This window comes from Lutra lutra, chromosome 2 (genome assembly GCF_902655055.1).
Source record: "Lutra lutra chromosome 2, mLutLut1.2, whole genome shotgun sequence".
NCBI classification, from domain to species: Eukaryota; Metazoa; Chordata; class Mammalia; order Carnivora; family Mustelidae; genus Lutra; species Lutra lutra.
In genome coordinates, this window is record NC_062279.1 from 209,609,937 (window position 1) to 209,635,471 (window position 25,535).

The window sequence follows — 25,535 nt, forward strand, 5'->3', positions numbered from 1 at the left end:
TGGCAAAAATCAGACTACTAGAAACATTTAAAATTCCACTGCAATCTTAACCATGCCCTCTATTTCTACAAGGTTCACGATCTTCCAAATTTATGTTTCTACTAAGGTGACTCCATGACAATTTTTTGTATTTGTCAAATTTTCCTATTCTGATGATAAAAGAGCCAATACATTTTTATACAAAAGGATTTATTAAAAAACCAGTAAGACACTACTACATCATGACACTGTCACACTGGGCTTTTAACACAAGACTTGCTCTACAATACTGGGGGGGGGGGGAGGGGCATAAAACACAAATTGATTCTGAAGCATAGCAATTAAGAAATAAAACAATGAAAGCAAATTTCTTTTAATGAGAACTCAGAATTAAACTTCAGAGGGACCCAACGTCATACTTCCATTCGGGGACTTGATACAAAAAATTTAGTCTGAACTGCTATTAGCAGGTGGCAGGAGCCACCTTCAAATGAATCTTCAAATTGGAAAATACTGCTTCACCACCTGGAGACAAAGAAAAAGAAGAAGAAAAAGAAGTCATTCTGGGTAGGCTACCACACATACCAAAAATTTACATAAAACTCAAATACCCCTATGTCCCACTATATGTAAATACTGTATAACATTAAAATGTGTGGTATGTTTTATAAATTAAAGCTGAACAGTAGAGTCCATGAGCTGTAAATCCACATGTGCACCACTGGTTTAAGATGTGATATGCTTTCAGTAAGTATTCTTTAAAATTACAAAAAGCTTTTCAAAAAGTATTTACCCAAAGAACTCAAAAAAGGTCAGTCAATTTGGTAAAAGGATATTTTGACCCAAGAGCATCTAATATTTAAACTTATTTATTGGATCAGCATATCTCTTGTCCATCACAAGTTATGGAAAAGTTATATACAACTAAAAGAAAAAGTTATCTATTATAAATAATTATAGATATATAGGAAGTTGTCACAACAGGAATTCAGCTCAAGAACTTCTTGCAATTACTGCTACAACGTCTATAAATGGGAAAAGCAAGCATTAAAATAGATTAATAAAATATAAAATTAAGACTGGAAAATCCAGAGACAAGCTGTATCCTTAGAAGAATAAATAGTTAAAATTATTCAGTAAGCTGACGTATTTAACCATTACTGGGCCTGTAAAAAATGCATTAAAATTACATTACAAATAGTTTTTAAAAAGCAAAGAAATAAGTGAAGGCAAAGCTTGAAGTATCCACTTTATTTTATAATGCTGATACAGGAGGTTGGAAGAGACCATACCAAACGGCGGCATTCGAGAGCGTGAGCATCTCGTACCCTGTCCGCATTGAGCGGGCCTGTGAGAATCGTGAAGTCAGCGCGACACAGGGCCTGCAATGAAGTTCCCGCTGGCGGGTACAAACAAGGTATAATGTCAGAGTTAGTAGGCAATATTGTTTTGCTGCAATTCCTTAATTTGTACCCATTAGCAGTACTTTACCTGTTAACTTTACTGACTTGTTAATAATAGGACAAAAAGGCAAAAAGCTTAAAAGCACCTGTGTTACATATCTTGAAAAGTCACTATGTTATAATATGATAAGCACTTCTGGGTGCTGTGAAAACTCTAAAATAGTAAACATTATTTTATGTACAATATAAATTACATAAACTATTTTGAAATGATAATAAAACTATTTTTAGAACATACCTGTTGGGGATAAGTTGCAAATGGAATAATTTAGTATGGTTTGTAGCTATTTTGATGACCACCTCGCCTGGATACTTTCCCATAACCACTCTGCTGGTCTAAAATAAAAAAAGTGTTAGAACCAGATCTGTAGTGGTTACACACTCATGACAGAACACTGCCTAACTTTAAATAACCTCAAAAAGTTAACATTATCTTTCCCATGTGAAAAACTCATTCAGCAAACATGAACTGAATGCCTACAAGGACAGGCATTCAAAAGGAGCTGGTCACTTAATTGCTTATATAAGATGGGAGATAATTCCTTGACCCTTCCAGTTTAAAGGTTTCCAGTCTCAAAGCAGACAGCTGACCCTCTCACAACCACCAGGTAAAACCATCTTAAAATTGAGAACAAGAGATTTTGTCGACCACAATCAATGCTTCTTTGCCCTTCTAAGCAAAGGGCTCCAATCTCACCCAAGCCATCTTTGCTGACCTTCTTCTGACTTTAGTTAGCCTATTATTGTGCAGCAGGCCTAGTCGCCTAAGAAAAAGAATCTAATTCCAAGAACTGGTCTAACCAAGGAAGGAAAAAAATCACCACTTAAAACAATCCAATCAATGCAACTACTCTTCCTACTCCAAAAGAATCTGAGATTGCTTCTAGCAGAGCCCTTTCCCTGAAAAGCGAAATCACCACAAATTAAGGGAGCAACATATCTAGTTGCACAATGAAGTCAGAACTTTTCCATGCCTGAATTTCAAGGTTTTCTTTGCTTTATCAAGCTCAACAACTGTTTATTAAGAAATTCTATCTTGTAATCTTAAGGTGAGGATACGGTTTCTTTTAACTGGCAGCATGTGATACCACTTCATTTTATAGAGTCAGACGCACCAAGCCAAGACTCGGTTGGTCCAAGGACTGACATTTAGAGCACCTTGAGCTCACAAGACCCGGCCTAAGTTTTTAAATGCAAGAAAAATAAAAGCCCAGAAGCAGCACACACACACCCTGCCCTTATTAGCGTGCATGTGGTAGACAGGCTGGGAGGAACCTAGCAGTAAAACGGCTGCAGTTTCAAGTTTCCAGGAATTTGAAACCGGAGGCAGTTTGCACTTGGCAAAGCTACACTAACCTTTCTACCTATCCAAATTTGTACAAAATAAATGTCAAATAGCAGTTAATATAAAAAGTATAGTACTTACTGCTATAATCACCATATCCATAGTAGTTGTTGTAACCAGTGTAGTCATATCCTCCATAACCACCGTAACCTTGGCTGTTATATCCATAGTTGCCATAGCCTTGATTCCAATAGTTACTATATCCCTGGTTCCAGTTTTGACTGGGGCCTGCAGCACATTAATAGGTTCACTAAAGTCAGAAGATCAGCAAAGATCTTTACTTCAGGATAATTAAAAAGCAGAAAAGCTTAAGATAGAGTAAACTTAGCTCTAGCTTACCACCACCTCTTCCACGAGCTCTTCCTGCAAATCCCCCTCTCGAGCCCCACTGCTGCTGCTGCTGGTACTGCTCCTTCGACATGGCTACTTTGATTTCACACTGCAAGAGAAAAATTACGTTATTACATGCACCCAAAGCACATCAAAATTTGTAATAAGCACAACAGCGAATACGGTCTAAAATACAGTTGACTAATATGATACTTTCCTTAAAGTCAGTTCATCAACTAAATCAATCCTCAGTACTTAAAGAAATAATCTCTAATGCTGTCCAGGAAGTTCTTTAACATAGGCTGCTACCTTCTACTCATCAGGCACTCCAACCCTATCTTTTGGTAAAGCCTAGACAAAAGTTCACTTCAATACACAGTTCTCCTCCTGCTCCCCAGTAAAAGCCCAAACTGGTAATCCATGCCTTTGATAAATAAGAAGCCAATGAGATGTCTTAAAGCACAAGCATGAAAACTACAGCCTTTACAGCAAGCTAGATGATCAAACTCTCTACAGAAACTAGTTTTTTCTCTATAAATAAACTGATGCTTAACTTACTTTACTAAGACCAACATTGTGGTATTTCTTTTCCATTATCTTCTTCACTGGTTCCTCTTCCTTAAAGGTAATAAAGCAGAATCCACGCCTCTTATTGGTCTTGTTGTCCATAGGGAGCTCTATGGATTCCACCTGGTATCAAAAAAATAACTTTTAATATCTTAGTTTGCATGTGACTGACAATAAAAGCGCTAGTAGGAAAAACACCCAAAGAAAACATGTGGCCCCTAAATTCTATTCTGCTCTCTCTCCCCACTTATTCTCATCTTTTGAGAAAATTCTTCAAATTAGAATATCCAATCCACCTAAAAAGTCTTCAAACCTATTTATAAAAACAAGCTTTAAGGGTACTGACATTTGTTAATTCAAGGGTCACAAACTCAGATGCCGACCAAGAACAGAAGGCAAGAATTTTAAGAAAAACAGGATAAAGATGACTGCATTTGGGGGAAAAAATGGGAGTGGTGAGGACCACTGAGAACTGGCGCGCACATGCGAAGCAGAGGTGGAGGCTGCTACTGTCAGCTCAGACGGCTACGGCCGTGCAAGCAGGCGGCTCCAAGGCTGCCCGCTCCTGCAGGGATGTAAGGAAAAGCTACATGTCCAGATCCGTGTGGGAAACATCCCAACCTAAATACAAACAACACAACATGCTCTGCTTAGATCAAGCGAAAGACGTTTACAGACGGTACCTGGCATGCAAAGCCACAATTTCTCAGCTTTAAATCACTCATTCACAGAAGGAACAAACTTTGGTTTCACTAAGTCTGTAATTAGACTCATAAAATTTGCACATACACTTTTTTGTAAATGGAGAAGGCCCTACGTCCTATTCTTAATTCATTCCTTTCCTATTCTCAACTGAATGATTTCCTTCTATATCTCAGGTAACCCAATGTGGGTTTCCTCATGTTTTATTTTTATTTCTTCTACTAATCTGGTAAATTCCTCAAGGTAAGAATGTCCATCTTTGTGTACCCTGTACCTTCAATAAATGAGCAAAATGCAATCATCAAATCTCAGAAGATCTGCCAATGATTTACATTATCCTTCTTTCAAAACAAATCAGTCCAAACCTCGTAACAATTTTGAAAATGTGACAATTATATTCACACTAATTTTGACAAAAACTGGGTCAAAACATTATCACATACCTCACCAAAACCACCAAAGTACTCCCTTATTTTCTCTTCAGGTGTATCTGGAGAAAGGCCACCAACAAAAATTTTTTTAACAGGCTCTTTTGTTTTCATGGCTTTGGCCCTTTTAGGATCAATCACCTTCCCATTCAATTTATGTTCTTTCTGATCCATGACCTAAGGAAATTGAAGTTTTTCATTTTAAGTATGTATCTTAATTGAAGTTCAGATTGTTAACTTACTTAATAATTATAAATATAGCTAATGCCAGGTATACGCTGACTTGCTCATAACTAACTGTCAAATTGTGGTGATGTGATATCAGCTAATACAGAACAGTGTTCAAACCTAAGTGTCAATAAGGATGGGGAGAAGGGGAGAGACAAATCTAATCAATTACTAGAAAACCATCTCACCTTCAACTGCCAAGAAATTCCAAAATCTGTACTTCTGTGAACTTGTCACAGACTGTCCTTTTAAACAGGTGTTTTTAAGTCTCAGTATTTTTAATTTTTTTTTCAAGTACAGCCTGGCATACAGAAGGTATTCAGTAAACAATTAAAAATAGCACTCTTCATAAAATGTACTGGTTAAGAACTATATATAGCTCTTCCTTCATATACTGCAAAAGGGGAAATTATGAACAGGCAAATTAAGTGTTATCAAACTATCCACATCTTGTATTATTAACTAATCAGAACACATAACACACTACCTTATCTACACTCTCCGACTCTTTAAATAGCACAAAGCCAAAACCCCTTGATCGCCCTGTGATAGGATCTAACTTCAGAGTGCAGTCTACAACTTCACCAAATTTGGAGAAGTAGTCCTTCAGATCTTTCTTTGTAGTGTCCCAGCTAAGGCCTCCTATAAACATTTTCCTGTAAAGACAAAAAGTAATATTAAAATGCTAAAAACAAATCAACAGACTTTGCCTTAAGTATCCATAACAATACCTTTTCCAGACTGCACCAGCTTACTGGGCAGATGAATCAGTCACTCTCCCTATGTCACCACGTACCAAGAACACCCCATTCCAGTTTTGTCAAGTTTTGCTCATTACTGCTGCATCTACGTTTAATTTGGAAGTGAGGAAGCAGCAAATTCTTTTTGACTTGCCAAAAAGATATTTGTAACCCTAAAGTAAAAATACTACACGTTTAAGTCTTAAATTACAAGTTAAATATTGGTTAACAGCGAAACACAGAATTTTAGCTTCAAATTTCCGTTCCCCATCTTCATTAAACTTGTGAAAGGACTATGCAGTCCACTGATCACAGCAACCGGTAGGTCTACGCTGAAGCTTCCTATTTAATGGTTCTCTTCGTTAACAAAACTCTTAGCACATAAAATGGAAAATTCTAAGTCTCACAATTAAGTTGTAAGTGAAGTTTTTTGATGTGCTAAGACAATATAAACAATTTAGTGAACAAAAATTACCCACTGAAGCACAACCCATGAACTGACTTATATGATTTATTCACAGTAGAACCTCAGTTAACCAGCAATAAAATATTTAAGCCTTGAAGATACTAAAAGTGACAGGTGGTTAAGTGGAAACCACCAGAACACTTTAAGACTAAATATATATACTCCAAAAAAACACAAAAAAAAACAACAAAAAAACCCCAACACCCCTCAGGTGAAGTATTATTTTTCTCACAGCAAAATGCTATCGTGCTCAGACCTGGCAGCTCTCTGATTGCTCCTACATCTGCCCCCAGAGCCATCCCCATCCTGCCCCAAGAGCTTACACACACCTCCTACCCTTTAAAGAGACAGGACTGGAGATTTTCATTTTAAGGGTAAACTGTCAGAATTTGTTATGTAAAGGCTAACGATTTTATAGGAATAAAATCACACTTGCTTAATGATTTCTCATCTTTGTAAGTGGGGTAGGAACAGGGATATGGCACGAACTTTCAGCTCCAGATAGAAACTAAAGCAGGACACACCTCCATCTTGTGGGCTTCTAGGGTATCGCCACTCACCCAATTCTTCCAACAAGAGGCCAACTGTGTCCCTAGAATGAGATCTTGTTCTGCTTCTCCCCTAAAGATGCCAGATTAACTGAGGTGTTACTGATCTATTTTGCCACAGACTTGCTTTTAGTTCTAACAACAAAATTAATTTACAAACCAAAGGTCTTCTTACTTTCAGTATATACTATGCTTCCCATTTCAGGTTAAGTTTTCAATTAGTACATGTATTGTAATGTTAAAGCTGGGTTATTTATATGCTTAACTTTACCCTAATAAAACCTCCAAGCTTGAAGTAACCCTTATTAACCCCTTTTTTTACTTTATCAAATGAACATAAGAACACCCATAAAGTTGTATAGTTTTTAATGTTTATTGCCAATTTCATGGAAAAAACTTATTCTCAATTACATATTCTTTCATTCAAATAGTGCACCTTCTGAAATCCAATCCTTGTCACTTAAATATACGCCTTAAAAACACTTTACTTTTATAACCTAAAGATCCAGAGCACTTCCTTCATAGATGAAAGTTGATTAGCAACATTTACCATTCCACAGTAAGGACACTGCTGTATTTTTAAAGATGAGAAGGAACAAACTATAAAGCAATAATCCCTTACTCAGGTATCCATAGCAATTTTAGAACAGAAACAATTTCAATTAAGTTTAAACTGAAATTACCACCTTCTGGGATTATAAAATTTTTCTACCACTAGTTTAAGAGTTTGAAATTATTTCAGTCTGAAGACAATATAGTAACAAAAGCCTTGTTTGAAAAAAAAAAAAAAAAAAAAAAAAAGCTAGGGGCGCCTGGGGGGCTCAGTGGGTTAAAGCCTCTGCCTTCGGCTCGGGTCATGATCCCAGGGTCCGGGGATCGAGCCCCACGTCGGGCTCTCTGCTCAGCGGAGACCCTGCTTTCTCCGCTCTTCTGCCTGCCTCTCCCTCTACTTGTGATCTCTGTCTGTCAAATAAATAAATAAAATCTTAAAAAAATACAATAAATAAGTAAAAAAGCTAGTTGAGAGGCAAGAATATTCTGCCTGATCAGTCCTCAGATATTAAAACAGAATTCGTTTCAATTTTATTTAACCAAGGCAAAGTTTATACTGGGTTAAGTGTCCTTGATTTAAAATTATTGGAAAAACAAAATAATTACAAAGAAATAAATTATAACCCATGACTGAGGCATGTCCTATTATTATTCACAAGCCCCAAACGTTTTTCACAGCTTAGGAAGTCAGTTTTCTTACACACTGGATAAGCATCAACTGGCCCAATAAAGAACTCTAAGAAACTTCCCACCTTTAATACAATCATTAGTACGAAAGTGGTTACACGTGCCTACCACCTTAAAGCTAAAAGGTCACTGAGGATGCGGCTTTTCCTAAAAATCAATCCCCTTTGGAGAAAATACTAAAACCTCTGGGTCAACTATAATTTATACATGTTCCACAGAATGATTACTATTTCTCAAAAAACTAGACCAAAACACATAGTAAAACTTCAGCTATCCAGCACCTTTAGAGTGAGCCAAACATTCCACCATGTTTAAAAAACACTGCCTGTCTTCCAATCTCTCCCAGTTGTCCTTTAACCTTCAATTATTTGGGAAGTTTTTTTCTACAGCACATCACACTTCTGCCTTCATAAATACAATAATCATGATTTAAACACTGTATGGGTCAGTCACCACTAATTAATATTAAGCTACTGAAGCATGCCCAAAGGCTCTTCTGAAATGAGAGAACTATTAATACACTAAGTGCATCTCATTTCTTATTTTAACAAGTTTTATTTTTCATTTTTGCCAGGTTAATCACCAGTTGCTGTTAAATCCACCCCACCCCTTCCGTTCTGTAGGGCAGGTAGCCAGCACTTGAACTTGGGCAAATTCTGTGTAAAGAAGAGTAAAACAGCCTCTAAGCAAGAGCCTAACTGGCTCTTTGAGACAGACATATGCATTGCCATTTTGGCAGCCCAAGACAGCTACAGCTTTAGCCACTCTTACCGGAAAGGCTGCCACACCACTGATAGCAGAGAGGTAAATACTACAATGAACACGGACTGTTCCAAATCATTCCATCCTTGTTAAATGGAACATGCTAAATCCATCAAATCTTTATTCAGTAGACACACCAACATATAACGGTGGAGTACAGTAAGAAAAGGCCTATTGTCTTAATTCTGGATAAATAGGGTTATCTTAGCCTCTCAGAACACGAGCATTCAGACATGCTCGCTCTCAAGTTATGAGATGGCATAAAATATGCTTCATTGTCTTTTAGATTACTGTATTTTGCTTAAAGCTGGGTACCTACTATTGTCCATCCAGATCATCCCTGCTGCCCTTAATACCACAAGTGAATTTCAAGTTGCTGTCACTCCTGCAGAGATGTGCAAATACTTAAATGAGGTAGACAGAACTTCAGAAATCCTAGGCAGCCAAGTGAAAACTATGTCACAAAACTTGTTCAAGTGGCAACAAAAATGGGCTCCTAGTCCTGCAATACAAGTTTCAACTTTCATCCTTAGTTGTAACTGTATCAACAACCCTAATGAAAACACAGGACTGCATCTACAGTATTTTACTGAGAGTTTAACTTCTTAATCCTACTAAGCTTTTTAGCACCCCAGAGGCAATAGAGTATTCAATTTAGAACACCTACTCAACCACGGAAAGCTCCTTGCTTTTACACGTAGTGATACTACACCATATTATAGTATGAAGCGATACGCATATAATTATACAACTCGGTGCAAATTACCTTCCAAATGCTATACAATGTTTTTTAGGAATTTAGACTGTTTAGTGGGACATTCTCAAGTAAATTTAGAGGCAGTAAAGCCAAGCCACCTGAGTGTAAATCCTACTGCCACCTAGTACTAACTGTATGACCCTCAGGAAAACAAAAACCCAAGATTGCTTCCACTTTGTAAGTGAGAGGACAAAGCCTATTTCATGAATCCTCAGTAAGGATTAAATGAGCAAACACAGGGGTGCCTGGGCTCAGTCCAGAGCATAAGACTCCTGAAATCAGGGTTGAGCTCAAGCCCCACATTGGGCATAGACCTTACTTTAAAAAAATATTAATAAAAAAATAAAGGAGCAAATACACCTAAAGGTACAGAACATAGTCTGAAATATCCCAAGTGCTCAATAAAAAATTCTTTAGAAGGGACAGAGCACAATTTAAATGTAAATTAACAGAGCAATGTTTACATTTACCTAGCACCTGAACTTTTTAAAATTTGCATGGGCTATATGAAGTCATCAACATTAAAAGGAAAAAGCCAGAATGAAGTCCTATAAAACAGATCCTAGGATTATTTTCAATACTATAGTCTTAACCCAAAATGTCTAAATATCCCACATAAAAATACAAACTAGAAAGTAGGTCACCCAAAAAAGTCTTCAATAAAATATAGTTAAAAAACCATCTCAGTGACTTGTCTGTACTCCACATAAATGCCAGTATTTAGTAAGGAATTTCAAAATATAAAAGGTAATACAGAGGGGCACCCGGATGGCTCAGTTGTTAACCGTCTACCTTTGGCCCAGGTCATGATCCCAAGGTCCAGGGATTAGGCCCCACATCGGGCTCCCCACTAGGCCAGGAGCCTGCTTCTCCCTCTACTTGTGTTCACCCTGTCAAATAAATAAAATCTTTGGGGAAAAAAAGAAGGTAATACATATGGAGCAGTGCTGACTGATGAAAATGTTGATTTAACTCTGTGTTATTGAGATCACTAGATTTAACACTCCAAAAGTCAATAGTATTTTATTTAAAGATACTTCTAAGGCTCTACTGTGAAATACCTTATTCAAGGTTTCATGATAAACACCATTTACCCTCCCTCCCAATTTTGAAATATAGCCAAAATAATGTTCTATAACTTTCAAACACTTCCTGACAACTCATGACCTTCCATATGTGGTTTCATAACAAGTTCTGACAGTTTAAAAAAAAAAAAAGAATGCCAATATGATATATATTTCAAGTACACATAACATGGCTAGCCAATCACTGTCACGTTTCAGAAACACTCAAGCATACCACTAATTCGTTTTAAATTTTCGCTATTTTATCATTAAAATTATTCCTAAAATCCTAAAATGACAAAATACAAGGAAAATCCCACCAACACAAATAAAATCAGTATTTTTCCCTAAAAGTATTGATTTACTTATTTATTGGGATTTTTGGGGGTACAAAAATGTGGTTTTATTAAAACACGGGACAGGACCTGTGGGCAGAAAGAGCTGCCGGAAAGTATAAAGTTAAGTAACTGCCTATAACGGGGGACAGGGCTTACTTTCTACAACTAGATAGTACCACGTAGTAATCATTTTAGAATCTGTATAAAAAATAACTCTGGAAACGGACAGACTTTCAACAAGTCAATAAAAGACTAACTCCTTTAGCCTAGCTTATTAAAATCTCATTATTACTTCACACTTTAGAATGAACCTGAATGACTAAAAACGATAATTAGATTGAAAACATAACAGCTAATAAGAGGACAGGTTTTAAGTCAACTTCAAATGTTTAACCCAAAATTCCCCCCCTTTTCCTTTCATTCCAAGGAAGGAATGATTTCCTATATTTTCACTTCCAAAAGAAACTGGCAATCAGCTTTAGAAGATAAACTCCCATCTACCTGGAGGTTAAGGAATGCAGTTTCCTTAACCTAGAGGTTAAGGTTCTGGTTAACTGAGATTACTACACACTCACAATTCTGTAGTTTTCTAATGGAAATCAATTTAGATATGAACACTAAACCCAGAAAATGATTTTTACTTTCCTTGATGAAATTTTAGATTCTTGCAATCCTTTCAAATGTTTTTAACAGTAAAAAGGAAAAATTATGGAAAGATTGATTCCATGACATTGCCTCTACTGGTTGCTTTCTGAGTATATTTGCTGATGGTTTTTAATCTTTCTTACAAGGGAAGAGAGAATGGGAAAATTTCCTAGTAGTCTGAACTGTGTGCAAATTTCAAGTCTAGATAAGCAAGAGTTCACAGGACATGACCCAATACTTAACAACTATCACCCTGATTACTGGCCAAGCACTACCAGCAATGACCCTCCCCACCCCCAAATAATCATAAATGTCTAGCTCCAATGTACAATTTAATACTCCAGAAACTAAAACATGCTTACCTTTACTCCACAGGAGTAAATCACTGGCAGTATCAACTATTAAGGCACCGGATAAACACACACAAGCTATGAAAGCAGGCTATGCAGTCAATCTTCCCGTGGTGAGCATTGTTTCCAACACACAGATCAGCAAACCAAGTAACAAACGTGTTGTATTACCTGAGACCACACTGTTGGAAGTGAAGTAACAGAAACAGATCCCAGGCTTCCAGCATCCAGCATTCAGTGCCCTAGCTACTAAAACGTTGAAGCAGAACTAAAGTCAAATCAATCTTGGACTAACAGAAGTTATGTTTCACTCCATTTGTCCATCTGTACACACACTTGAGGTGCACAGCTTTAAGTGGAATAGGAAAGAGGTTATTATTCTATTCCTTTTTAAATGCTTTCAAGCATAGCATGTATTGCTTCACGACTAAAACTAACCATCCTCCATGTTGGCCACACATCACATATCACAACAGTAGAATTCAAAACGTTCTTAAATTAGAGCAGCCTTACAGAGGACAGAATACCCAGACAATATTAAAAATACACATTAAGGGGCGCCTGGGTGGCTCAGTGAGTTAAAGCCTCTGCCTTCGGCTCAGGTCATGATCTCAGGGTCCTGGAATCAAGCCCCGCATAGGGCTCTCTGCGCAGCAGGAAGCCTGTTTCCCTTCCTCTCTCCCTACCTGTGATCTCTGTCAAATAAATAAATAAAATCTTAAAAAAAAAATACACATTAAATATACTTAGTTTATAGAAGTCACATGATTCAGAGAAAAAAAATCCAGGCTTAAGGCCAAATAGATTTATCTCAAAAGACAGCACTGAAAAAAAACCGCCATGATTTTCTGCAATTCAAACCCTAGAGGTCAGGTGATTCAGCACCTCCCATTAAGTGCGGTGAGAAGAACCGGCTACTCCTCCCCTCCCGTGGCGGTTAAATTATCTTGAGACTTGGGAGCATCCATTTCTGCAATTTTAACGCTAGAAACTTGTTAAAGGTTCCAAAGAACACTAAAATTCAGACCATCTACTAAGGGTCTCAACTTTACAGAAACCCAACTTTACTGAATTAAAGGCCGGTAAATTAGGTATGATGAGACTGCTCTAAAAGTAACTGTTTTATAAAGCAACATTCAGAATGCCCCAAAAGCACTAGGATATACATTATAATCTCAAGCATTTAAAACAAAAACATGTATATCCCCATTCTTAAAAATTAAAGGGCAGTCAACCGACAGCAATATTAATTCGCAAAATTCCAAACAGGAAGAAATCACACGAGCTTATACACTAATGGTTAGAGGTCTAGATCTACTGCCTTGTTATTAGACAAGTACTGTACTTTGGCTGGTAACTGAACGGAAGTATTTTGCTTCCTGCCCAATCAAATGCAGGCAAATCAATGTACCTACCTTATAAAACTATCTGAAAGCTAACACAGTATTAAGAGTTTTCCACTCATCTTGATATGTAAAAAAATCTCCTTCAGGTAGCTGTGCTACATGGCACGTATTTTGCCCCACACAAACTCCCTACCCTAAAAGAACTGCAGCCCTCTAGAGAACATGAACCCACACAAAAATGGGTAATTCCAGGCAACTGCTTACAAGTAAAAACCAGGGATATTAAAGTTGGGAAAATTAAAATGAGATGAACTCAGGAAAGCATTTTATTATGGAAATGAACAAATTATTCCAAAGGTCTGAAATGTGGAAACATCCACAGAGAAGTTAACAGACGTACCCTCCTAAGAATAGCTGCTTGTTCTTACTCAACAGAAAAAACAAAAACTTCTGGGTACACAACAAACTCATTTTTAATAATTTTAAGGATCACACTGTAGTAACTTCATTCTCAAGTTAAAACTGTAAAAAAGAATGCACACAGAAACGTTTAAGAAATTAAATTTGGATGATTTCGTATCCAGTAAAGCCAGTCTTATTCTCATCCCTGAGGCTATTATGAAACTGCTGCACAGTATCTCTCAAACTGGAAGTCAGAGAAAGGAACAGATAGAGTGACAAGTGCACACACCAAAAAGAAAAACAAGAGTATCTGTAACAGGACGAGGCTGGGTGATTAAGCAGTAATTTTATAAAGTCAAATATTACACCCCAAAAACATTTCTTAAATGTAAGCTTGCTTAACTTAAAACAAACCTCAGTTAAATCCTATTTTCAGAAAATAAAAATAGGTCAGAATCTAAAATGTTCACTAACTATAAATACTTAATTATCCACTTTTCCTAAGAGGTCATTCAAAAAACTTGTAAACTTACATGATTGGGGAGTAGGGCAAAAATAATTCTTACAAACATCATAACAGTGATCTCAAACCTAAGTTTATGCCCTTTCTAATCACTGAAAATGACTCCTTACATAAGATTTGAAACAGATAATAGAGTAAAAAAGTCAGGTATAGGGACTATTCAATCTAAGTTTGCCACAATTAGCTGGCAGTGGAAATGAACTATCACAGTGCTAAATGGATGAATTTTCATCAAAAAGGTTTTATTCCATATGTCAAACTCTGACCCCAGTCTTCTTTTTACTTTTCCCTTTTGCCTATTTCCAGTCTGCTTTATCTGCAATATAAAACCGGACAGATTTCAATGGATGAGAATACAGTAGTAAGTAAAGCTCTTGTAAAATTTAAATGTTATCCCCACTGGGCTCTTAAAACAGAATGCAGTTTGTATAGCCAAGTCAGCTTTCTACAAATTATTGGCCCTCTTGATTCCAGTGGTGGTGGACAAACTCCTGGAAAGCTCAAAATAAAATTAATCCTAAAAGCAATAAGACTGACATTTAGGGGAAGGGGAAGGATAAAAAGAACAATCATCTACCATCCTTCCATGGAGAAGTCATGCAATTTCAGAGACATGTGAACCAACCAACTGTAATCAACATTCTAAACAAATGGCACTGAAAATAAAAAATCTGCTAAGAGCTGTAGTGTAAAGCCCCATCAGCCCACCTCTGAATGGTACGTATCCAATTGTTACTAAAGTTCTACTTACAAACAGGCTGGAGATGAACATTTTTGCATACACATACATATACACAGCACTACTTTAAAAATTGTTTTACTTTTCACATATGCAGAGTATTTCGGTATGGCATGCAAGACATTTTAAACACACAAGATTTTATATCAAATAACCTTCATATTTAACATTAATCTCAGAATTCCAACAAAAATATTTGTCTTGACAAAAGGAAATCAAATTTGAAATTATAGCATCACTAATTATATTGTTTCAATTAACCAAACCACAATTACATGCATTACCACAGACCAAAAACCAAGAGATGGCATTAATTTTGCCCAAAGATCACACACGATGCCTAAAAAGGTTTTATATCCCAGGCACAAGATATCCTACTGTACTATGTCTAGAACTTCCTGGGGGATCAATGGGCAACTAATCAATACACAGCCTCTGCACGTTATGACTACTGAAACCTTTACAATACAGAAATAAAATTTAAAAGTTTTACCATTCTTCCCGCTGTGCCGTCGCTGCTTCAGAGTGTCGTGGGGAGGAGTTTGAATGGCTAGGGAATTAACAACCGGTACAGCAACCAATCAAAATTCTAGTTTTAGTTTTTGACATTGTTAGGGCTAAAAAACTTTAATTCATTTACACTTCAGTTCAACAGTAGGTAACCATAAGCGTAGCAGCTTTGTGATTTGAAAAATCAGGGCTAAAGCCTGCCCCAACCAGCAAGTTACGCAATTAATCATTTTGGTACCTCTGTCCAAAGAACAGAATTCAGAAAATAAAAACCAAAATGTTAAAAGGCTTAAGTTTCCAGGTATTTAACTTACTCCTTTCTTAAACTGTACGTAATTCAAAATCAAGTCAATCCAGGTTCCCATCCCACCTCCCTCTCCCCAAACCAGCACCATCATCAGCCTGACAGGTCTGCCTGGGCTGAGATTAAACTTGACCTTCCGACCTCTCTTTCCCACCCCCCAAACCTCGTGCTCTTTCCCAAAAAAGTCATGTTTTCTAATACTGGATCAAGGTGACATTTTATTGTTATTTTCCACACTTTCTCCTTGTTATAGTGAAATAAAAACACGCACACGCGCCCCCGACAAAGGGAAGCGAGGCGCTAACCAGGACGCGCAGCCACGGGAGTGGACAACCCAACCCCGAGCCCGATTTAGTCCCTCCTGTAACTCCTGGACTGCGCTCCCGCGCCCAGGCCGCTTCGAACAGACCGAATGCGGCGCACACACAACTTGTTCCAACTGCAGGAACAAGCCAGCGCTTTAAAACCTGCAAAAAAACACAAAACCAAGCCTTAGCGCAACGAAGGACTTGCTCGTTTACGCAGCGGCGGGCGGGCCGCCTCCAACGTGCTGAGAGCGCGGGAAGGAGAAATCAAGAGAGACCAAAAACGGGGCCCTGGGCACGGGGCGGGGGAAGCACTGGCAAGTGCACGTGAGACGCGAGGTCCCGGTGTGTGCACAGCCGGGCGCCCGAGCGGGGGCGCGGCCGGGGGACCCGCGGGCCGGGGAGCAGCGCCGTCAGCGCCGCGGGCGGGAACTCCGCGAAGGCCGCGGAGCAGCGGCAGCCGCGGGAGGCCCGGGAGCGGCCCGGGCCGGCGAGCTCCAGCGGCGGAGGCAGGCCCAAGTGCGCAGCCATTGTTCGACGCCGCGACACGCCGCGAGGGCCGGGAACACGGGCGCGGGCGGCCTGAAGCCGGGGAGGCGAGGGGGCAGCGGCGCGGCGGCCGGCGGGGCCCCGAAGCTGCCGCTCACGGACAGACGCACCGTCTCGGGACGCCCGAGCGCGCGCCCCGAACGAGCCCCGCCGTCCCCGCATAGACCCTCCGCGTCTCCCCCTACGCCGGGACGGCGGCGGGAAGCAGGCGGCAGAGGCCGCGGAGCGAGAAAAAAGGCCCGGACGGGCGGGAAAACCCGGGGGGAGGAGACCCGCGCCGAGGGCGGGCGCAGGGCGGGCCAGGCGGCAGCATGGTGACGGTAAAGGTGGAAGCGCGTGTGCGGGGGGAGGGGGCGCCAGCAGCGGGGAACGGACGGCCGGGAGCCCGGCGTGGAGCGGGGACCACCGAGCACGGAGACGGCGTGCGCGCCCGGACGGCGGGCAAGAGCGGGAACGAGGCCTAATGGCGGGGGAGGGGGAGGGGGCACTAGTCGGGCCTGACTCTCCCGGGCCGCCCCTTACTCACCCTTCGTCCTCCTCGTTCTTGCTGGCGTCGATCTTCGCCCCCTCCGACTCGGCGGTGCCCCCTTCGGTTCCTCCGGCCGCGGTGCCGCCCCCGGTCCCGGCGCCGCTTCCCGCCGCCGCCGCTGCCCCCTGCGCCGCCGCCACCATGGCTCCCTCCTGCTCGCCCGCCGAGCCGCCTACCGCCGCCGTTGCCGCCGCCGCCGCCCCGTCCCCGCCGAACTGCTCCTCCGACATCGTCTACTGCCTCCGCCGCCGCCGAGACGACACCCGCCGCCGCCGCGAACCGAAACTAGCAGCAAAGTAATCCCCGCCGCCGCCGCGCGCCCGCTCCACCGCGCGAAGCACACAACAGGACCGAGAAGGCGCGCGCGGCTGCGAGGGCTCCCGTGCCTCTCCCTGGCCTGCCCCCCTCGCCTCCCGCACTCGCGCGGCGCGCTCGCCCGCTCTCCGCAGCTGCACTAGGAAAGAATAAGCAGCAACGGCGGCCGCTCTCGCCTCCTCCTCGCTTTAATGGCGCCGCCGCGGACCACCTAAAATGGCCGACGGAAGAACGGCGCGTCCCGGTCACGTGACGCGAGAGCGCGCCCTTTGCGCCTCCCCGCCCCCTCTGCCGCCAGCTTTTTTCCTCTTCCTCCCGGGTCCCGCCCTCTCCTTCCCTTTTATACCTTTCCGCACGCGCCGCGGCGCGCAGCCTGGGGCCTTTAAAAGGAACCGGAAATTGCGTTCGAGGGGACGGCCGCGCGGGGACCATCGAGAACAAGGAACGCCGTTTGGGATGCGCAGCTAGAGGGGCCCTTACTTCGCCCCCCGCCCTTCCGCAGCGTCCTGGAGGCTGCCCGCCCGCCGGCGGGGGCGCGGCGTCGGCCTGGGCGGTGGAAGCCGCTCCCAGAAGGCGGCTGTGCCCGGGGCGGCGGGGGCGGGGGAGGGGAGGCGCCCGCCGGCCGATCCTTCCTTCGCGCGGGGCCCAGGCTGGGTGGGGGGTGGCCGGGTGACCCTGGCTCTCCCCGGCGCGGCGTCCGTAGACGCCGGGCCCGCCGAGCGGGGCGCGCGCACGGACCGCCGCCACCGCTTCGGCCGCGGGGGTCGCCGCGAGTGGGTGACATTGAGGTGTCCCCGGTACCGTCGCCCACTCCGCGACCCCGGCCGGCGGGCCGAGGCGGCTGCCGCTGAGGGCTCTCCCGGGGCGAGTTCCGCTTGCCCGCTTTTCTCCTGAGGTCTTCGTCAGAAGAGGCAGGTAACGGGCTTAGTGTGGAGGTCGGGGGTCGTTTGGCCCGACTCGTGGGAGATCCCGCTGCCTCCCGCGGTGCTTTGAGGACACGGGTGTGGGGTCGCGCGGAGGCTCGTTTCCTTTCGCGGCCTGTGGGGTGTGTGGGCGCTGCGAGTCCCTTTCCGGGGCTCCCGAGCCTGCGTGTGGGGCTCGGGTTGAAAGGACCGCCAGGAGCTCCGCGCGGGGAGCAGTGCGCTCCGTCATGGGGCCGGGAGAAGCACCCGAGGTCGGGGCTGGAAACCGGCTTCCGCGGGCGCGGAGAGGAGCGGCCTCCTGCGGTGCCTCCGGAAGAAAGTGAAGATCCGGGTGCGGTGGTCAGCGGCCCTGACCTGCCGGGACGGAGTGCCGCGCCCCGGGGACAAAGACGAGTGCAAAACGGCAAAGAATCCCGAGGAATGAACAGTTTTTCACTATGTAATTAAATAGAGGTCTTAGTTGGACGTTATCCAGAAATCTCAAGACGATTAAAAATACCCAACTTTTTATTAAGCAGAAGTTGCGTTGGACAATAACAAAACTCACGAATTCCAGGTTCTGCGGATTCTTAAAGTCTGACGAGCTCTCACACGGGCGAAGACCGTCTGTGGATCGAGTGCTGTGACGTCGGGTGTGTCTGTCACAGCGGTCGCCCAAGAGGAAGTGGGTGCTGGGCTCAAGCCAGTGTTCAAGTGAGAGGCCACGTCACATGTTACTACTACTGTGAAGCCTTCCCAGACTCTTGAGGCAGATTTAATCAGTCTCATAGCCTTTTATGCTTATTTCTCTTATTCTTGTCTTTTTCAAGATTTTTATTTATTTATTTGAGAGAGAGGGAGCACAACCAGGAGGAAGCAAAGAGGGAGAAGCAAACTCCCTGCTGAGCAGGGAGCCCAACATGTGACTGTATCCCAAGATCATGACCTGAGCCGAAGTCAGACACTTAACTGAGCCACCCAGGTGCCCCCCTATTTCTGTTGTTCTAAATGTGCAGTTGTACTAGACCATGAATTTCCTTGAGAGCAAAGATAATGTCTTCTGTATGTGCTCTGTACCTCACACATACACACACATAACAGACACACAGTAATTTCTAGTCGAATTGTTGAATGGCAAAATACTACATTATTTTCATCTAGCTAGGTTCACGGCTTTTTAGGCAAACGAGGTGTGTTTCCAGAGACTTGAAAGGCTTCTCCCCACCATCCCACCTCATTGCAGGTGTGAAAACCACTTGCTGATGCATGAAATTCCTTCAAAAGGAAAAAAATTACCACACATTCATGAGAATATAGTGTTTGGGGCGCTTGGGTGGCTCGGTGGGTTAGGCATCTGCCTTTGGCTCAGGTCATGATCCCGGGAGTCCTGGGATCGAGTCCCATGTCATGCTCCCTGCTCAGCGGGGAGGCGGCTTCTCCCTCTTCCCCTCACCCTATTCTTGTGCTCTCTCTCTCTCTCACTTTCTCTCTCTTGCTCTCAAATAAATAAAATCTTTAAAAAAAAAAAAAAGGGGGACACCTGGGTGGCTCAGTGGGTTAGGCCGCTGCCTTCGGCTCGGGTCATGATCTCAGGATCCTGGGATCGAGTTCCGTGTCGGGCTCTCTGCTCAGCGGGGAGCCTGCTTCCCTCTCTCTCTCTCTGCCTGCCTCTGTCTACTGTGATCTCTCTCTGTCAAATAAATAAAATCTTTAAAAAAAAAAAAAGTAGTGTTTAAGTCGCTGAAGACTGGCTCAAACCGTTGTAAGAAAGCGGTATTTCCTCTCAGTGTCCATGACATCAGAGACCCATTGCTTCAGGTTCCCATCACGTTTGAGACAGCACTGAAATACTGGATCCTCCTTGAATTCTGCCTTTGTGAAGCAAGAACTGCAGGGAAAATCCTTGTAAAAGGGCAAACGAGTTTAAACTGGAATCACTTTCACCCAGAACAAGATGTACACAATAAAAGTACACAAATAAAAGTCACAGTTTTGATCTCCTAAGTACACTCTACAGACGGGGCAAGCATATCCTGTGCTCGCATGTTTAGAAGAGGAACATGCATTCCGTTCACTGACTGAGACTATACTATCCAGAGGAAACAGGAGGAACCCATTTCCTACCCAGGGTAAGCATATTAGTGCCTCTTCTACAACCATTTGGAACAGCCACTTACCCACTTGCAGAACACCCTCAGTGAAATTCAAGCATTTTGTTGAATTAGTTTGTGATCTTAGGGGAAGTAAGCAGTTGCACACACTGAACATTCTCTACCACCAGTCCTGTTGTTGGAAAGCTCTCCCTTCGCTTAGAGTCCCCACCACTGGGAACTTTCAGATTTCACTTTGGCAAATCTGTCATGGGAGCTTGGGTCATGCTTAACCATGGTGGTGTCAGTAGGGTGCGTTTAGACTCCAAGGAAACCTTTCTCAAGGATTTCGGCGATAAGGAAATTCAGTCATCTCACTCTAGGCCTATATATCCGACTGCCTACGTAACGTCTGCACTTGGATATCCCATGAGTATCTCAACCTCTAGATGTCCAAAACTGAACTCCACCTTCCCTGCATATCAACTTCTCTAGTCTTCCTCTTCTCAGTAAATGACATCTCCACTTACCCACGTGCTCCTGGCAAGAATCAGGGAGTCCTTTGTATCACCCCCTCCAAAACCCTTCATACCCAATCAATTACCAACTACTTCCAAAATGTCTTGATTCATCTAAATGCTTCTTAGAACATAAATAGTGCTGTTATTCCTAGTTAGATATATTTACATTCAACCATGCAACACATGACATGGGTACATTTCTTTTTCTCTTTTTTAAGATCTTATTTATTTATTTGACAGAGAGAGATCAGAAGTAGGCAGAGAGAGAGGGGGAAGCAGGCTCCCTGCTGAGCTGAGAGCCTGATATGGGGCTGAGATCATGACCCAAGCCAAAGGCAGAGGCTTAACCCACTGAGCCACCCAGTGTCCCAACACAGGTACATTTCTCGTGCTGGGAATATAACCAACCAAAATAGCAAAGTCTTTGATCTCAAGGAGCTGACGTTCTAGTAAGGGGGGAAAAAATAGACAAATATGTAATAGATCGTGATTGGAAGAAAAATAATGAGTAAGGTGCTAGAGTATGTGAGATAGAGTAGTTTGAGAAAACTCTTCAAGGAGGTAAGTTTTTGAGTAGAACCCTCAAGGAGATGAGAGAGAAAACCACATAGCTCAGGGAAGAATTTACAAGGCAGATAGGAGTGTCCTTGACACTTTAAATGAAAGATGGAGGCCAGCGTAGCTGAATAGAGGGAAGGGGAGAAAGTGTGATAGGTGATACCTGTGAGGTATCCAGCAACAAGTTCACCCAGGGCCTTGTAAGTTGCAGTTAGCATTGTGCTTTTATTTTTTAAGATTTTATATGTTTGTCAGAGAGAGAGAGAGAGCACAGGCAGGGGAAGCAGCAGGCAGAGGAAGAAGCAGGCTCTCCAATGAGCAGGGAGCACGATGCAGGACTCGATCCCAGGACCCTGGGATCATGACCTGAGCCAAAGGCAGATGCTTAACCCACTGAGCCACCCAGGCGCCCCAAGACCAGCATTTTCATTAAATTCAGCAATTTTTTTCTTCCTTTTCTTCCCTTTTCTGCAGCCCTGGGATGAAATTTTGGTTAGTTGCTGCAGTTATGTATTGTCCAGAGCCCTTGCATAATCCTGTCTCAGGCATTGCAATAAGTACAATATTTTTTTTAAGTTTATTGTTTTCGTAATCTCTACACCCAACGTGGGGCCCAGACTCACAACCCGGAGATGAAGAGTCACATGCTCTTCTGATTGAGACCACCAAGTGCCCCGATAAATACAGTTTTAAATAATATAAATAAATATTTTGACTTGAACCGAGTTCTGGCATCTTGGATACTCCAGACCTCTCTTTTTTCCCAAATACCAAGGCTGAAGCCAAATAGTATCAGGTTTTGCCTCATAACACACTTTTAAGGTTGATTTAGCTGCTAATTTTATAATTGTCCTACTTAGTTTGTACAAGTTACTGTTTAAGAGAATACTTACTGAAAAAGAACATAATCAGAAAAATTCGAGTATTCAGGTTAAGGTTCAACTATTGAACTATTGAAACTAAGAACTATTGAAAACCTAAAAAAAAAAAAAAGTTTAAGAACATATCTCTAGTTTGGGGACTATCTGGAGCCTTTTCCTTTGTTGCAGAGGCTCTGGGTTCTTTGATACTCCTCATCCCATACAAGCTGCATGAGAATAATTGCTTCTTTATGCCAGGCTGGGAGTTCCAGGTGATCAGACTCAGTACGTTCCTCAAAAGTCACACTTTGAAAGTAGTGACACAGAATCAAAAGTCCCTCTGGCCATAGGAGGAGGGGTTTATTCCATTTAACTGGCTCAGGTCCTACCATAGTAGGCATTTGGGATTAGAGCTCCCTAAACCGGTTTCCCTTCTCCAGTCCACTAATCAGAATGAATCCACCATCCCCATCACCCTTGGTCACATCACTGGTTTGGAAAGGATATAGGGTCTAAGTCATCCAATAATTTTGAAGGACTTGACATTTGAGTGAAGAAATACTCTCCTGCCCACTGCTCATTCAAATATGTAGCCGAGGGAACCCCTGGCCTCCATTTTGCAACAAAAAGATGCCTGCAAAGATGGGTGTCAAAGAGCAACGAAGGGGGGAGCCTGGGTGGCTCAGTGGGTTAAAGCCTCTGCTTTCGGCTGAGGTCATGATCCCAGGATCCTGGGATCAAGCCCCACATCGGGCTCTCTGCTCAGCGGGGAGACTGCTTCCTCCTCTCTCTCTGCCTGCCTCTCTGCCTGCTTGTGATCTCTGTCTGTCAAACTGTCAAATAAATAAACAAAATCTTAAAAAAAAAAAAAAAAAGGAGCAACGAAGGGACTGGGGAGACTGGGTACCAGCTTCCGGTCACGCACTCCCCGCTACCAGCTCGGTTTCCACGGAGAGCTGTCCCTGCTGCTACACTGTCACGTGACTCGGTAAATTCCCTTGATCATTTAAGTCGGTTTAACTTGCCGGTTTATTTCTCAAGATCCACGTATTCTACCTATGCTGAATTGTTGGTTGTCAGGTTTGCATCGCTACCACTCACTTGTACTGTCTGCATGCAGAAGGGAAGCTAGGGACATTTCCCAGAATCCCCTGCCACCTGGGCTCCACGGTAGAGCTGGCCAAAGAGAGGTACTCAGGGTAGACAGGAAAGGCAGAGAAAAGAAGCTTTCGCTCTCAGGAGGTTGTGGCAGCTTTCACAGACTCCTCTTCTCTGAGGACACTGGCAGTTTCCAGCTTCTCAGATCTCATGACAAGCCCTGGCTTTGCCCTTAAGGCAGCAAAACACAATGACTTCTCAGACTTCTGTGTGAACTCCTGCCTTGCAGTCGAGGGGGCCATAAATGGCAGCTTCTCCAAGTCCTCTCCAAGTTCTGGCATCTTGTATTTCTCCGTGAATCTGGCTGCTTCACCTGCTCCAATGCTTCAGGCCGTTAGTGAACGTTCTCTAACCCTTTGCCTGCAGCTTCCAGCCCTTCACACCTCCAGCTTCTGCTACAGTCAACTAACCCTCCGTTCCTACATTAAATCCCTTCGTGCCCAGAATACTTGCAGGAGCTTCGCTTTCCTCACTACATTCAGTGATTAGTAATAGAAATGGTTTCCAAGGGTGCCTGGGTGGCTCAGCGGGTTAAAGCTTCTGCCTTCGGCTCAGGTCATGATCCCAGGGTCCAAGGATGGAGCCCGGCATCGGGCTCTCTGCTCAGCAGGGAGCCTGCTTCCTCCTCTCTCTCTCTGCCTGCTTCTCTGCCTACTTGTGATCTCTCTCTCTGTCAAATAAAGAATAAAATCTTTTAAAAAGAAAAAACGAAATGGTTTCCAAGAAGTGCAGAACTTTCGGTATCAGAATTGACACTCTGATCCCATTAGATTTAAAGGACCCTGTTGCCGATGATAATAACATTTGCATTTTACAGGACAGTGGCAAATGGCTAACTTACCATCACCTCAAATGACCAAGAAATTGCCGCAGTAGGCTAACATAGTGAGAATGAAGGGCACCAGGACTGTGGAGTAGTTTGGCTGTATCAAATTCCACTGGAGAACTTAAAGAAAGAAAATGATAAGCTCAAGGTTTGGAATTCCCACTTCAAAGTCTGGATAAGGAACCAAAATGTTCTTATCTGCCTGGGGGGAAAAAGTGATCCTTACTTGATACAGCTACAGGATCAACATTTCTGAAACAAACAAACAAAATCTGATCATGAAAGTGAATGAATTAATTTGCATGTCCTCTTACGTTCCAGTTAAGGTATTCGTCAGGGAAGAGTGGAACTGAAAATTAGGTGGGGATATTTGGACAAACTTCATTGAAGCTGAAGACCTTGAACCCAAAATTTTCGTGGAGCCTTCCTGCCAGTAAAAAAAGATGTTCCTCTAATGTGATAGGCAGGATAATCACCCCCAAAGATGTCCACATTTGAATCCCAGGAACCTGTGAATGCATTACCTCACACAGCAAAGGGATTGTGCAGATGTGTTTAAGATTCTTGAGATGGAAAGACTATCCGGGAGGGTGCGATGTATTCACAAGGGTCTTTATAAGACCAAGACAGGAGGGTCCAAGTCAGAAAGATTTGAAGATGATACCTTGACGGCTTTGAGGGTGAAGGAAGGGGCGGGATGGGGGTGGAGGGGTGGAAGAGGCACATGCCTAGGAACACATGTGACCTCTAGAGACTAGAGAAGGCACAGAAAGAAATTCTTCCTTATTTCCAAAAGGAAAAGAGCCCTGCTGACACCTTAATTTAGCCAACTGAGACCTCCAGAACTGCAAGATAACAAATTTCTGTTGTTTTTAGTCTCTAAATTTGTGGCTGTTAAGCAGCAATAGGAATCTGGTCCGTCTACTATCTGGTGATTAGTCTCTTCTCTTGCCTAAAGAACTTGTAATGACCTTTCCTGAAACCATTGCTTTGCAGAGGAATATGATTCTCTTCAATACTCAGATCTTGGAAGAGCCCAATGGACAAGTACATGGCATAACATTCTTTTGTGCTGACCATAGTTGAACAGATTTGGAAAGCTATTTGTAAAGTTACTACAACATTTCTCAAAGTAGATACAGTATTT

The 25,535-nt window shown here is 42.8% G+C and overlaps 1 protein-coding gene across 6 annotated transcripts; it reads right to left on the minus strand.

The window, feature by feature from the left end:
• Positions 1–172: 172 nt before the first annotated feature.
• HNRNPD (heterogeneous nuclear ribonucleoprotein D) lies at positions 173–17,668 on the minus strand. Of its 6 annotated transcripts, XR_007125375.1 has the most exons (10): positions 17,156–17,668; positions 15,455–15,511; positions 5,530–5,698; positions 4,830–4,991; positions 3,676–3,807; positions 3,127–3,226; positions 2,869–3,015; positions 1,681–1,778; positions 1,272–1,378; positions 173–504 (listed from the first exon to the last, which is right to left on the minus strand). XR_007125375.1 is itself a non-coding variant. In XM_047719672.1 (9 exons), the coding sequence occupies exons 1-8, from the start codon at positions 17,386–17,388 to the stop codon at positions 1,711–1,713; spliced, it is 1,068 nt and encodes a 355-aa protein (XP_047575628.1). In that variant the 5' UTR covers positions 17,389–17,666; the 3' UTR covers positions 173–504; positions 1,681–1,710. The 6 variants fall into 6 exon arrangements, 4 of the variants coding, with proteins under 4 accessions (XP_047575628.1, XP_047575629.1, XP_047575630.1 ...); XR_007125376.1 differs by lacking the exon at positions 2,869–3,015 and having other exon boundaries at positions 17,156–17,667; XM_047719672.1 differs by lacking the exon at positions 1,272–1,378 and having other exon boundaries at positions 17,156–17,666.
• Positions 17,669–25,535: the final 7,867 nt, after the last annotated feature.